The following is a 16,462-nucleotide window of genomic DNA, read 5'->3' as shown; positions in this document are numbered from 1 at the left end:
TATGTTAAAATTCTTTTTCTTTTCACCAGTCCATTAAGCCCATTAACATTAAAACTTTAAAAATTCAGTAAATTAGTCATTATTTTTCACAGGGTTACTCCAGTCTATAGTAATACCTAACTTTTCAACTTTCGTAGTACCTTGGGGAATCTTTTAAAAATTCTCCGTGTTGCTATATGTCTCCCCCACCCCCCCCCCCCCCCCCGATTGTCCAGGCAAAGAAAGAAAGATTAAACAAAACTAGATTATAAAGAAAAAATAACAAAATACGCCTCTACTAATGTTGTGAATAAAAAAAACACATTACCCCCCTCCGTTGTACGGGTCATGGCAATTGCCATGATTACACACGTGAATCCCGTAGCAATCGATCCGGTTCCCCCAGCTCCCCCGTAACATAAAAAAGTATATACAAGTGAAGAAAAAATAACATCACTACTCTCGATTAATATTTCTCAAATTTTTACCTTTCTCCCCCGTATCATATAATTAAGAATATATTTAAATATTCTTCTGTCCTTAAACATCCATCAACTCCATTCATTGTCCCCGTCTTCATCTTTAATCCGTTTCAATTTTAAATCTTTGGCTGTGATTAGCGAATATTTAGGAGTTCTTGTGCAAATTCTTCTGCATTCTGATAATCAGTAAAAGCTCTTCTTTTACCGTCATCCAAAAAAATTATCAGGGTTGCCGGGTGACGCAATATAAATTTATAACCCTTTTCCCATAAAACTTTTCTCGCTGGGTTAAATTTCCTCTTTCTCTTCGAAAAGTCATAACTTATAACAGGATAGAAAAGAACTGTTTTTCCCTCTATCATCAATGGCCCGTTTCTCTTTCTGGCACGTTGGGCAGCCGCCTTTGGGATCTTTTCTTTATCTTGATATCTTAAGCATTTTATCAAGATTGATTGTGGGTTTTGATCAACTTGAGGCCTTGATCTTAAGGCTCTGTGAGCCCTTTTAATTTCAATTAACTGGGTTCCTTCTTCTATTTCCAAAATTTCCGGAATCCATTTTTGAAAAAAATTTATTGCATCCTCTCCGTTTAGACCTTCTTTAAGTCCAACAATCTTAATATTATTTTGTCTGCTAAAATTTTCAAGTACATCCACTTTTTCCAATAACCGTTTTCTTTCTGATGTCCAGGCAGAAATCTTACCTTCCATTTTATTCACTCTATCAATGTTGTCTCCTGTTGTTTCTTCCAAGGTTTTAATTTTCTTATCCATTTTGTCCTGTCTTTTCATCATTTTATCAAACATAATCTTCATATTTTTAATATCTTTTAATTACTTTTAATGCTTTTAATTCATGCATTATTTGCACTAAAGATTTTTTACTGTCTCCAATATCACCTCCAACCTCTTCCTGTTGCTCTTCATCTTCATCTGATTTATCCAGAGAATCTGATTCCACCTCATATTCTCTTTCACTTTCAATTCCGATCATAGCTGGGATTTGTACTTTGGGTTACTCGCGTTTGCGCATGCTCCTTCCTTCACGCATGCGCAATTCCTGTTGCTTTTTTTTTGGAGACGGTTGATGTTGCTGCAATTTCCTGTTCTGTATCACCGGAGGTAAAATGCACTTGAGCCCGAGGCTCTTTCATGGCGGCCAGCCTTGATTCTTTTCCAACTTGTGTTGTCTTCAAAGTAGTAGTTTTCTTCTGCTTCTGTTTAGGAGACATATCTTAAGACAATCCTGAGTAGTTTATAAGTAATTTTTAAAAAGTATTTACTAACTTTTCTTCACTTAAACATTATTTTACTGGTTGTTTTTTTTAAAACAGGACAGCTGCATTTCCACATCTCAATCCTACGTCATCACGTGACCTCCCCCCAACCTTTCCCATAATGTCAGCAAAGCGAAAAAGCTAGTTATTAACTTCAGGAAGGGGGGTAGTGCACTTGCTTCCGTGTACATCAATGGCACTGAGGTTGAAAGGATTAAGAACTTCAAGTATCTAGAAGTAAATTTCACCAATAGTTTGAGTTGGTTCAAACACATACAGTAGCCTGTAAATGTATTTGGCCCTCAACCCTTTGTTCACATGAATGAGTATTAAAACCAGAGATGTTGATCAATTTAATGCAGAATTTTTATTTGTGAATTACATGCTCCTCTTTTCAGTAAAGACCAAAAAACAGGGAAAATAGTAAAGCATTAAATTAAAAACTCAAACTGAAATGTCAGCAGTTCAAAAGTAATCATTCCTCTTTGCTCAGTACTTAGTTATAGTCAGTAGTCTTTTTGCACAAGTTTTTATTACAACTGATAGAGCAAAATTTTCCTGCTCCTCCTTGCAGAACTGCTCAAGCTGTGTCAGGTTAGTAATGGGGCGGGCAGGGGTGATGGATAGCAATCTTGAAGTTTTGTCAGAGACGTTCAATTGGGTTAAAATCAGGCCTTTGGCTGGGCCACTCAAGTAGATCAATTTTCTTAATTTGAAGCCACTCTATGGTATCTCTGGCAATGTGCTTTGGGTCGTTGTCCCACTGAAAGATTAACTTTCTCCCCAGTTTAAGAATTCTGGCAGAGGTTTGCAGGTTTTTATCCAGGATCTCTGTATTTAGCAGCATTAATCTTCCTATCAATCCTGAACTGGTTTCCAGTCCTTGATGCAGAAAAACATCCCTATAGCATGATGCTACTCCACCATACTTTACTGAAGGAATAGGGTTATCTGTATGATGTGCAAAATTAGATTCACACAACACGTACCACTTAGTGCTGAGACCAGTAAGTTGCACTTTAGTCTCATCTGAGCACAAGCCCTTCTTCCACATCTTTATAGTGCCTTCTAAGCGAAACTTTGATAAGCTTTTTAAAAAAAAAATCCAGGTCTCCTTCTTTGCCATTCTGCCCTAAGTAAGCTTTTTGTGCAAGAGCTGTGAACTTCATCTCCAGTTACAGCCACCGACTTCTGCAGCTCCTTCAGTCTGGCATCAATGTAGCCTCTCATACTAGTGTATTCTTCTCCGGTGACTAAGTTCAGAGGGGTAGCCTGACCTGGACAGTGTGGTTGTGGCTTCATATTTTTTCCACCTTTCTACGATGGAGTGCACTGAGCTCCAAGGTATTCTCAATGCCTTTGAGATGGTCCTGTACACTTCCCAGATTTGTGCTTCTCTATTATCATTTCGCAGACTTGTCTTGAATGCTCTTCTCTCTTTATTTTGCTTTTGGTCTGTTGAAAATCTACCATACTGTTGGACTTAACAGAGAGAGGGGGTACTTATTCTTATGAATTCATTGAAAACTGGTGATCCTCCAACTTTCTACATCAACAAATTGTTAGGTAACAAAGAATTGCATTTGTGGAGAGTTAGTGTTGTAATTAAAGGGGATGAATAGTTTTTCAGCCTCACAAATGTGGTTTTAAATTTTAAGTAAACTGTTACTAGGTTTTGGAATTTTTCTTTTAAACTTGGCATGATGCATAACGTTTTGTATATTAGTTCACAACTATTCTACCTCAAGATATTTTAAACTAAGAAAATAAGACAGTAAAATGTGAAAATAGTTGTGGAGGCTACATACCTTTTCGACGCACTGAAGATGCCATGGCAAAATAGGCACCAGTATGTCACTGTTGAACTTTACCAATTTTTTGAAATGCACCACAGAAAACATCCTTTCTGGATGCATTTTGGTTTGGTACAGCAACTGCTCTGCCTGAGACTACAAGACACTGCAGAGAGGTGTGGACACAGCTCTACATCTACTTTTTCATGACCTTGCACTTTGTCTACCTGCACTATCTCTGTAACTATAGCACTGTATTCTACATTGTTATTGTTTTCCCATGAACTACCTTGAACAGTGCTGGAGATATAGCACGGAATTAGGCGTGTTGCAGGAAAAGAATACATTCTAACTTTGGGACCACTGGTTCTTGACAGAGCAGCGTGGTTAACAACATTGCAGCCAGCTTCTTAAGCCCCATTAAAATTCTGCAAGTATGAATATGATCATCTAAAGTCAAAAGCAGACCCAGTTTGCTTAGTTTCTCTCATACATAAACCAGGAATCAATCTGCAAGGGAGAACTGGCCTATGCATGATATTCTACATGTGACCCCACTAGGGTAAGATCACTACAATCTTGTACTGAAATCAATTTGCTATAAAGATGAACATATCTTTTGCCTTTCTAATTGCTTCCTTTCCTTTAATTGCTAACTTTCAGGAATTGAAGAATAAGAACTCAACTTTTAAGCATCAACTAAAAAAAGAATACTACCTTTCAATTTTTTTCTACCAGTGGATGAACTTAATTATATCCTACCAGACTTCTGCCAATTCCTCAGTCTACACTGCCACCTAGCTCTGTGTAAATAACACATTTTTGTTACCATTCACAATTCCAGCTCTGAAGCAAAATGAGCAGTGGATGAGAAGTCCACTGGAATGGACCTCTGTCCATACTGAAACCAGCAAAGGGTGCTTTCGGTTAAAAACTCCGTGCAGGAATGTTTGGATTTTATATTTTGAACCACCCCCCCACCCCCCTGCAAGCTGTAATAGCGTCACATTGACTACTACACTATCGCACCGTGCGCAATCTACCACAGATTTTCAACAGGAAAACGTCCACCATTTAAATGAGAAATGTATGGTACAAAATATTCCCCGTCAGAAATCTAACCACAAAAAGGAGAAATAAAAATGAAAATAAACAAATGTAGAGAAGGGATAGTCTATCAACTAGAATGCATGTTAACAAAGCATACTAGACAGCTTTGAATAAAGCCCAATCAAAACTTTACCATGACAACTTGTGGAAAAATGTTGTTCTTTTATAATCTTTAATAAAAACAGACCATAAACATTTAACAGAGAGTGGTGAACATGGTGCTGGGATGGTGGTAGAGGCTGATAACAATAGGAACGTTTAAGCCTCTTGGGTAGAAATGGACAGTTATGGACCACGTAGGAGGGAATGGTTAGACTTATCATGAAGTAGATTTATGTAGGTCAGCACAACATCGTAGGTTGAAGGGCCTGAACTATGCTATACCGTTCTGTACTCTATTTATGCAACAAATTTAACACTTCAAATTATATATCTTTCATCACAAAGGATGAATAGTAATTGTTTTGGTGACTTTGGTTGAGGAAGTTACATTTGTGCAAGAGTCGAACCGTCCCAACTTCAGACATGTATTTGCACATTTGCTCCAAAAAGGTTTTTCTAAACATTATTTCACCCTAATTGAATCTTTTTTTTTTGGTAAGTTAAGTTTCTTGAATAGGATTTACATCTATCACTTATTTTTATAATTTTCTTGGAGAACAAAGATTTTATAAATGTCCTGAAATTTTAAGATACCTTCATCTGATCTTTTCTGATCTGCTTAATGTGTCTCCTTTCTTCATGATGCCATTCTACAGGTCGCTGCACCTCACCATACTTTAGATCTGTATTATTCACATCTTGTTTATCAACTTCGTCAGAAACACCTGTTGACTGTAATTATTCAGAAAAATGATAATCAGCAATAAAAAATACAGAACTACACAAATCATCAGTACTAGAGATTATAATCAAACCACATTGCTATTTCACTGAACTTACACCAGGATGTATCAATAATGCATTGTTCAATCTGCACATGCCTGAAAGTGGTCTCTGAGAAATTTAATGATAGGTCAAGAAAACCTACAACTTATGTTGTAATATCCTGTTCATCCGTATTAATCTGAGATAACAAAACACAGTTAACCCTGCAATCCTACAAGCAAACTCAGGGTATGTCAGTAGGGTATTATAAAGAACATCAGGGGTGTCATGTTTTGATAGCTGATGCTAGAGAGAGAGCTTGTCCGTCTACTGTACCAAGTACCTTTGTCAAACCTATGATGGCCAAGTACATGGGTTGCCTATGTTCATGGCATTTTTCCTGTAACTGGCATGCTGTGAAGATCACATCTGTAATACCTCTAGATAGACACCGCAATTCAGGGAATACTTCTTCAGACAGTGGAAGGAGTTTTGGTTGGCAAGGATACTTGCAAGCACATTGCCTGTTGTTGACAGAAGGGAAATGCATCTATAATTGTTATGACCTGCCTCATCTCTTTTCTTGAATATGGTCACTATTGCTCCATCCCTGAGCTCTGTTCCTTTTCCCAGACCTTCATGAGCAGGGCATGCATGTGGAGCAGGAGTGCTGGTCCACCTTCCTTGAGGAGCTGTGCTGGGATCTTGTTAAGACCGGAGGCTTTATTGTTTTTCAGGCTCCCAATGGCATTATGGTCTTTTCATACTGGGAGGTTTTCCTTTGTCTTCTCTCACAGATCTCTGGAGGAGCCTTTGCTTGGTAACCACTAGAGTTCAGCAGTGGTGTCATAGTTAAGTACTTGCAAGTGTTCTCACCACTGATATCCTAGGACTTACAAATACTGAGGCTACAGCACAAAGTCGTGTCAGCCACAGCACTCAGCAATAGCAGCACTGAATCAAAACTTCTCATTGTTAAAACAGGAATAAAACAGGGCTGCATCATTGCGCCTGCCCTATTTGCCATTTTTATTACCGCCATCCTTCACCTCACTGGCCAAGATCTGCCACAAAGAATCCCAATCGGGTATACAATGGACAGCAGACATTTTAACCTCAACTGGTTGAAGGCCAAGTACAAGGTCAGCACCACTGCTATCATGGAGCTTCAGTACAAGGATGACAACACTATTTCCAAGAAAGAATTGTAAAATGAAAGAAGTACATTACCATGGCTGACAAGTGAAGTCAGAGCCAAAGTAAAAGCAAAAGAGGGCAAACAAGGAAGCCAAAGCTAGTGGGAAGATAGAGCATTGGGAAGTTTTTAAAAACTTGCAGAAGGAAACTAATAAGGTCATTAAGAAAGAAAACATGAATTATGAAATGAAGCTGGCAACTAATATCCAAGATACTAAAAGCTCTTTTAAGTATATAAAGGGGAAAAGAGAGTTGAGGGTAAATACAGGACCAATAGAAAATAATGCTGGAGTTACTGTAATGAGAGACGTAGAGATGGCAGAGGAGGGGGGTGGAGTTTCAAGATGGCGACGTAAGCATCTGCCTTTTAGGCGCTCTTTATTTTTTTAACTATAATCACCCTTTAATTAGACCTTTTCGAACTTAATCATATGAGTTGCTACCTTTGATTGACCCTTTTTTCCTAAAATAATAGTTGATCTAATCTTGTCAAACCTAAAATGGCTACAAGTAAGAAATCGGCTAAGGATCCTTTATCCATCGACGCAATTGTTGGTCTTTTGGACACTAAACTGGATGTTAGATTTGCGGCTATGGAAAGTAAATTGGACAATAAACTGGATGCTAAATTTGCGGCTCTGGAAGGCAGACTAGAAGGTAAATTGGACAGTAAACTGTTAAGTTTGGAAAGGAGGATTACTTCGAAAATATCCGATCTTGAAGGAGTTGTTAAATCGCTTGAAACTAAGTTTCAGTCGCAGGCGTTAGAGGTTCAACAGCATGGAAATAAGATCGCGACTCTTGAACAATCAATTTGTGAAAAAGCACGTACAATTGAAGTGTTAGAGAAGAAGATAGAGTCGACTGCTAAAACTTTAGATCAGTACAAGTTTAAAATTACTGATCTTGAAAATCGTTCTCGCAGACAGAATTTGCGCATCATCGGAATTCCCGAAAAAGTTGAGTCCGGTGATTTAACTGAATTTTTCTCTAAATTACTGTGGGAAATTTTCGGTGGTGAAGGTTTGAAAAATGAACCTGTTATTGACCGCGCTCATAGAGTTGCGAGGCTTTCGTCTGTGTCTGATAAACCACGAGCGGTGATTGTTCGCCTTCATTATCTTCGTGAGAAAGAGCTTCTAATTCGATTAGCTCGTAAAAAAGGTATGATCTCCTACAGAAATTATTCATTTCGAATAGTTGAAGACTACTCGTATGAAGTTATGAAAGCCAGGATCGCTTTTAAACCAGTGATGGCAGAGATTCATTCGCTTGGTTTTAAACAAGCTTTAATGTATCCAGCGAAACTTAGAATGGTGCTGCCCGACAACAGTCTACACTTTTTTATCACTCCTGAAGAAGCGAAGAAATTTGTTGAAGAATATCGATCCTCTAGTGCAACTTGAACTATGAGTTACATTGAAGATTTTTTTTTTGGAGAGAGGATGTTATTTCATTTTAAGTTTTAACCCTGGAAGTTGGGTTATAACTTCTTATTTTGAACTATGGGTCTGGGTCTTTTTTTTTTACTATTATTATCGCTTATAGATGCTGTTTTAATCTTTATAATATCCTTTTTTTTATATACGTTTGTATTTTGTAATAATGAATTATTTTTTTCAAAATGTCGTTTCTTCTTCCCATAAGTCTTTACTTTTTATAAGCGTTTACTTGCTTGCCTGTATTTAGAAATGGAACAAAGGTTTTGAATTCTTTTTCTTTAGTTTTTTTTTAAATATGTTGTAATGTCTGTTAAATCTTTTTTTTATATAAAAATATGCTATTTTGATAACTTTTTTTTACTATATTTTCTCATTAGATTGCTGAATTTATATTCATATTTTGTAATATGGCTTTCTCAAAATGTCGTTTCTTCTTCCCATAAGTCTTGGCTTGTGAAACGTCATCTTTGTATCTGAATATGGAAATTCTTTTTTAAAGGTGTATCACATTTTTAAACTTTAATGTGCATTTTTTTTATTAATGATCTTTCTGGTTTTACTATTTTAGTTTTTTTTTGATTTGTCTGATATGGGTGTGTATGTGTATGTGTATGTATATATATATATATATATATGTAGGTATATATATATATATATATATTTTTTTTTTGCAACTCTATATTTTAATTGGGGTGTTATATAGTTTTTTCTTAAAAAATTTTCTTATGGAGCTGCCATCTTGAAATGGGGGTAATATTAGTATTAGTTTATGCGCCTGCCGCTTGGCTTTCTTTCAAAGGGTGGGGGGAGGGGGGAGGGATCTTTTTTCATGCTTTTGCTTTTTATTTTTTTGCTTTTAGTTTATGGGCTGACTTTAAATTGTTAATATTGTTGAGGTGTCAGGATCTCCGGTTGCTCCTGAATCAATTTTCCTTCTTCCTAAATTGTGGGTTATGTGTTTTTTTAACCTTTTATGATACACACAATTAATATTGGTATGATGGATAAATCTATTAACTTTATCTCGTGGAATACTAATGGTTTAAATCATCCGATTAAACGTAAAAAAATATTTAAAGTATTCCATAGATTGAACGCTAATATTATTTTTGCACAGGAGACCCACATTAGGAGGGAGGATAATCAACGTTTTTTTAGGTTCTGGAAAGGTCAACAATTTCACTCAAATTGTACCGCTAAAATTAGGGGTGTGTCTATTTTTATAGACGCCTCAATTTCGTTTACACATTATGAAATTATTTCTGATCCACAGGGTAGATTTTTGTTGATAACTGGTTCACTTTTTAATCGGAAAGTTGTTTTAGTTAATATTTATGCTCCAAACTTTGATTGTCCTGAATTTTTTAAACGGTTATTTACTTCTCTTCCTAATTTGAATGAATATATGTTGATTATGGGTGGAGACTTTAATTGTTGTTTGAATCCTTCGATGGATAGATCTAAACCTATTCGAACTCTTCCGAATAGATCAGCTTTACTTATTAATTCTTTTATGGTTGATTCTGGAATTACTGAAATATGGCGGTTTTTGAACCCTAAAGGTAAAGAATTTTCTTTTTTTTCACATGTATATCATAGTTATTCTAGAATTGATTACTTTCTTATTGATCATCGTTTATTAACAGATGTTATTGATTGTAAATACGATTCTATTGCTATTTCGGATCATGCACCTCTGAAGTTATCTATCAAGATTTCGGATTCTTCTATCAATACTAGATCTTGGAGACTTAATGCTACTTTACTTCAAGATCCAGAATTTATTACCTTCATAAAACAACAAATTGACTTATTTTTTTCAACAAACTATAATGAAGAGATTGATAAAGGAATACTTTGGGACTCTTTCAAGGCTTTTATTCGTGGACAAATTATTTCATATTCCGCTGGTAAAAGAAAACAAAGATATTCAGATATAGTTTTATTGGTGGATAAAATTAAAGAAATTGATAAGATTTATTCTGTTACTCCTACCAAAGAACTTTATAAGAAGAGAGTTGAGCTTCAAATGGAACATAGTTTATTATTATCTTCTTCAATTGAGAATCAATTAATTAAGACTAGGGCTCAATTTTATATTCATAGTGATCGAACTGGTAAATTGTTAGCTAATCAATTAAAAGCTATTTCGACTAAGCGACAAATTATTAAAATTCGTAAACAAGACGGTAATTTAACTACTGATTATAAAGAAATCAATAACACTTTTCAAGATTTTTATAAATCTTTATATCAATCAGAATTTGACGGTGACCGGTTTACGATGGATAATTTTTTTAATAATTTGAATATTCCTAAACTGATAGATGAAGATTGTAGCTTGCTTGATGCTCCTATTTCTATGGATGAAATAAGAGAGGCTATCTCATCAATGAATTCAGGGAAAGCTCCTGGTCCTGATGGTTTTATTGTAGAATTTTTTAAAACTTTTTCTTTATTGCTTTCTCCTTGGCTATGTGAAATCTTTAATGATGCGTTTGTTAAGAAGAGATTACCTCAATCGTTTTATGAAGCTACTATCTCTCTAATTCTTAAAAAAGATAAAGATCCTACCTTATGTGCATCTTATCGCCCTATATCATTATTAAATGTAGACTCTAAGATTCTTACAAAAATTTTAGCCATTAGATTAGAAAAGGTATTACCACAGATTATTTCAGAAGATCAAACTGGTTTTATTAGGAATCGATATTCCTTCTTTAATATTAGAAAATTGATTAACATAATTTATACTTCATCACCTACAACCCCAGAATGTGTTATCTCACTAGATGCTGAAAAAGCCTTTGATAGAGTTGAATGGACATATTTATTTAATGCATTGAGAAACTTTAATTTTAGTCCTAATTTTATATCATGGATTAAATTAATATATTATAAACCTGTTGCTTCTGTTCTTACAAATAATTATAGATCCTCTTTTTTTCAATTATCTCGTGGTACGAGACAAGGTTGTCCTTTAAGTCCTTTATTATTTAATATTGCATTAGAACCTTTAGCTATTGCTATTCGTGAGTCTCCTAATATTTTTGGTATTACCCGTAATGAGAAGTTATACAAATTATCGCTTTATGCTGATGATTTGTTGTTATATATTTCTAATCCTAGTAGGTCTATTCCTGCTATTTTATCCTTGTTGGCTCAATTTGGTAGTTTTTCTGGTTATAAGTTAAACTTAGATAAGAGTGAGTTATTCCCTTTAAACGCGCAAACTTTATTGAGTGATAGGATGCCATTTAAAGTTGTTACTGATAACTTTATCTATTTAGGTATAAAAATCACCAAGAAATATAAAGATTTATTTGGATTGAATTTTTTACCTATGCTTCATCAAATTCAGCAACTTACTACTAGATGGTCTCCCTTATTTTTATCATTAGTTGGTCGGATTAATGCTATTAAAATGATGATTTTACCGAAATTTTTATATTTATTCCAAGCTTTACCAATTTTTATTCCTAAATCTTTTTTTTGATAATATTGATTCAAAGATTTCCTCATTTGTTTGGCAAAATAAAAATCCTAGGTTAAGCAAAAGGCAATTACAAAAGTCTAAAAAAGATGGTGGTCTAGCTTTACCTAACTTTAGATTTTATTATTGGGCGAATAATATTCGTAACCTAATGTACTGGAAACTAGATTTGGATTCACCTGTGTGCCCACAGTGGGTAAATTTGGAATGTAGTGAGGTTAAGGGATATTCTATATTTTCCGTTCTTGGTTCTTTTCTTCCTATTGATTTAGCCAAATTCAATAAACAGATATCTAACCCTGTTGTTAAACATACACTACGAATTTGGTTTCAATTTCGCAAATTCTTTAATCTGAAAAACTTTGCTTTGGACAGCCCTATTTTATGTAATTTTTTTTTTAAACCTTCATTGACAGATCAAGCTTTTAGTATATGGAAAAGGAAAGGTATAAAATGTTTTCGTGATCTTTTTTTTGAAGGTACTTTGATGTCCTTTGATCAACTATCCAACAAATTTGAATTACCTAAATCTAATTTTTTTAGATACTTACAAATTAGAAATTTCTTACATAAAATTCTTCCATCTTTTCCTAATTCAACTCCATCGGATTTTTCAGATTTGATTTTTACTTTTAATCCTTGTCAGAAGGGATTAGTAGCTTTTATTTATAACATGATTATGAAGATACAGCCAGAAATATCGGATAGAATTAGACAAGAATGGGAAAAAGAACTTCGATGTAATATATCAACAGATAAATGGGAAAAAATTTTACAAATGGTTAATTCCTCCTCTATTTGTGCTAAACATGCTTTAATACAATTTAAAATTGTACATAGAGCTTATATGTCTAAAGATAAACTTGCCCGATTTTATTCGCATATCAATCCTCAATGTGACAGATGTCACTTAGAAGTGGCTTCATTGACTCACATGTTTTGGACATGTCCCACTTTGCATAACTATTGGAAGGACATTTTTGATGTCATTTCCTCAGTATGGAATATCGATTTACAACCCCATTTTATTACTGCAATTTTCGGTATACCAAATGAAGATGGCAATCAACTTTCCCCTTCAATCAGACGAATGATTGCCTTTGTAACATTAATTGCCAGAAGATCTATATTACAAAACTGGAAAGAAGTAAATCCTCCTACTACATTTCAGTGGTTCTCCCAAACTATTTCTTATTTGAGTTTGGAAAAAATCAGAAGCACTATCTTTGATTCTTCAATTAAATTTGAAGAAACCTGGGGACCATTTATTCGACACTTTCATATGAATTAATTTGGCTTATTTCAGATCCTTTTCTCTACTTATACTTGTTCAGGTATGGAGTTCTGGAGTTCTTTTCTTGACACCTTTATATATTTATAAAGTGTTATTATTGCCCATGTTAGTGTTAGTTTAGTATTTTTTTTCATTATATATTTTTTCTCATATATAATTTCAATTTTTTTTTTCTCTTTTTTCGACGATTATTTTTGTTTTTCATATATATTTACATAGACTTGATTGATTTATGCACCTTTTGTTGATGGATGTTTTAATAGGATATTATTATCCTATTACTAATGTAATCTCAAGTTTATTGAATCTGTAATCTATTCATTATTTTGTGTTGTTTTTTTTTTATATATGAAATTTAATAAAAAGATTGAAAAAGAAAGAGATGGCAGAGGAATTGAATGTGTATTTTGCATCAGTCTTATCAGTGGAAGACATCTGCAGTATACTGGCCATTCAAGAGTGTCAGGGAAGTGAATTACATTCAGTGAAAATTACGATTGAGAAGGTGCTCAGGAAGCTTAATGGCTTGAGGGTGGATAAATCTTCTGGACCTGATGGGATGCACCTTCGGGTTCTGAAGGAAGTAGCTGAAGAGATTGTGGAGGCATTGACGATGATCTTTCAAGAATCGATAGATTCTGGCATTGTAAATTGCAAATGTTACTCTGCTATTTAAGAAGGGTGGGACGCAGCAGAAAGGAAACTATAGACATGTTAGCCTGATATCAGTGGTTGGAAAGTTGATGGAGTCGATTGTTAGGGTTGAGATTACAGAGTACCTGGAGGCACATGACAAAATAGGCCAAAGCCAGCATGGTTTCCCGAAAGGAAAATCCTGCCTGACAAACCTACTGCAATTCTTTAAAGAAATTATAAGCAAGGTAGACAAAGGAGATGTAGTACAGATGGTGTACTTGGATTTTCAGGTGGTCTTTGACAAGGTGCCGCACACGAGGCTGTTTAGCAAGATAAGAGCCCATGGAATTACAGGGAAGTTACTAGCCTAGGTGGAACACTGGCGGGCTGGCAGAAAAAGGGTGGGAATAAAGGGATCTACAGTTGGGACCGCTGCTTTTTATGATGTATGTCAATGATTTAGACTATGGGATTAATGGATTTGTGACTGAATTTCCCGACGATACAAAGATAGGTGGAGGAGTGGGTAGTGTTGAGGAAACAGAGAGCCTGAAGAGAGACATAGTTTAGGGGAATGGGCAAAGAAGTGGCAAATGAAATACAATGTAGGACAGTGTATAGTCAAGGACTTTGGTGGAAGAAATAAATGGGCAGATTATTAAGTCAGAGGGTGGTAAATCTGTGGAATTTGTTGCCAGGAGTGGCTGTGGAGGCAGAGTCATTGGGTGTATTTATGGCAGAGATTGATAGGTTCTTGAATAGCCAGCGCATCAAAGGTAATGGGGAGAGGGCAGGGGAGTGGGGATGACTGGAAGAATTGGATCAGCCCATGATTGAGTGGCGGAGCAACCTCGATAGGCCGAATGGCCTACTTCTGCTCCTATATCTTATGGTCTATTGCAGTACAATCTGAAGACCTCCAATATATGCTGAATGGCTTTGCTAAGGCATTAAGCCACACTGCCTCCTCTTCAATTAAAAAAAAACACGTCCTATATCAGTCACTACACTGCCCAACCAGCCATTTATCCAGCCCTTGATAAAGGGTGATGATAATCATCCTTGAAAATGTAGACCACTTTCCAGACCTTGACAGCATTCTCTCCTCAAAAGCAGCCATTGTCTGAGTAATGCCAGTGGGGCCTATGCAAGATTACGAAAAAGAATCTTTCAAGACTGCGATTTACAGACCCAAGCAAAACTTCTGGTTTATAGAGCCATCATTCTTCATACATTATTGTATGGAGCTGAATCATGGACCACCTACTCTAGGCACCTGAAAGCCCTGAATCAATGTGGAGGACAAGGGCGAGGGCGAGACACTGTGGTATGTTGAATAACTGGGTGATTGAATAGTTTTTGGGGTACTGCAATGAGTAGTTTTTGGATTAGGGGTGGGGTAGTCGCCTTGCTGTTGCTTGTGTGTTGGAGGGGAGTTGAGAAGGAGCTTTGGGTTCTAATGTTTTAAATGTCACTCCTGTTTTCATGGATGCCTGCAAAGAAAAAGAATTTCAGAATGTATACTGTATACATTTCTGATATTAAATATAACTATTGAAAGATGTGGGTCAGTTCTCAACATATAAAAACTTAGTTCCATGGTAGTCCAATGGTTAGGATATGGTGCTTTAACTGGCACCACCTGAGTTCCATTCCTGATTAGGGAAGATTATTTTGGGTAAAACGGTAGCTTAGCAGTTGGCATGACACCATTAAAGCTTGGGACATTGGAGTTTTGAGTTCAACCCTAGCATCCTCTATAAGGAGTTTGTAAGGGTTGTGTGCGTTTACCCCAGGGACTCTGGTTTCCTCCACAGTCCTAAGACTTGCCAAGTAGGTTAAGTGGCCAATGTAAGTTGTCCACGATTAGGTTAGAGTTAAATCAGGTTTTTCGAGGGTAGCTGGGTGGCATGCCTCAAAGAGCTAAAAGAGCCCTCTTCCACACTATATCCCTAAACAAACAAACTTGAGTCACAGATTTATGAAAAGCAAAACTTTCTAGAGAAGCTGATGATGAAAACACAAGAGATTGCATATTTTGTAATAAAAAAAAATAAAATCAGCGGAGTCTATGTGATCAATCAAATAACTAGTCAGGCATCAACACTAGTGGAAAATGAGGATAAGGAGCAGAAAAGATAAACCAACACAGCTTCAGTTGGAAGTGGGGTCAGATGAGCTAGCCAGCTCAAAATAATACATCAAGTACAAATGGACAATCTGAGGACTGCATGTGCAACAACAATGACTTAATTGAAGATTGTGCAAACTGACAGCAGTTTAAAATCTTGTAAATAGTTTAAATGATTTGTAATAGTGATTTGATTATTGATTGTATGAGTAAAATATATAATATAGTTAAATCTTTGATGTAATTGAGTTAAAGAATTATGCTACATGGAAATAGGCCTTTTGGCCCATCATGCTCATGCTGACAAGTGAACATCCATCTCTATTAATCTTACCTTCCAGCATTTGCCCCTTAACTTTTATGTCCAGCCAACTTCAGGGTTTGTCTAGACATGTAATTGCTGTCAACAACACTGCTTCCACCATTCTCTCAGGCAATACATTCCACACACTCACCACTCTGGGAGGGCAAGAAAGAGCTCCCATCTGATCCCCATCCAAATCTCCTGCAACTTACCCTATAGTCTTTAGTTTTAACTACAACTTATATGGGAAAGTCTCCTGCAATCTACCCTATCTGTTCCTCATCATAATTTTAAATGCCTCAATTGTATCCCCTCTTAATCTCCTCTACTCCGAAAGAACAGACCTAGACTCTCCAGCCTCTTCTCATAATTTAAGTATTCTATCCCAAACAACATTCTGGTGAATCACCTCTGCACTCTCTACAGTGGATTATTTCCTTCCAATAGTGAGGCAACTG

At 35.8% G+C, this 16,462-nt stretch overlaps 1 protein-coding gene across 3 annotated transcripts in view; it reads right to left on the bottom strand.

Moving 5' to 3' along the window:
- The window catches only part of lrch2 (leucine-rich repeats and calponin homology (CH) domain containing 2), a 180,439-nt gene that overhangs the window by 33,741 nt on the left and 130,236 nt on the right, over positions 1 to 16,462 (bottom strand). For all 3 annotated transcript variants that reach the window (XM_059977329.1, XM_059977330.1, XM_059977331.1), the window contains one exon: positions 5,337 to 5,474. In XM_059977329.1, coding sequence (XP_059833312.1) covers positions 5,337 to 5,474 — 138 coding nt within the window. The remainder of the gene's footprint in view (positions 1 to 5,336; positions 5,475 to 16,462) is intronic.

Source organism: Hypanus sabinus, chromosome 8 (genome assembly GCF_030144855.1).
Source record: "Hypanus sabinus isolate sHypSab1 chromosome 8, sHypSab1.hap1, whole genome shotgun sequence".
Classification (NCBI taxonomy): Eukaryota; Metazoa; Chordata; class Chondrichthyes; order Myliobatiformes; family Dasyatidae; genus Hypanus; species Hypanus sabinus.
The sequence above is the reverse complement of the archived record's forward strand: the minus strand, read 5'-3'. Positions and strand labels throughout refer to the sequence as shown.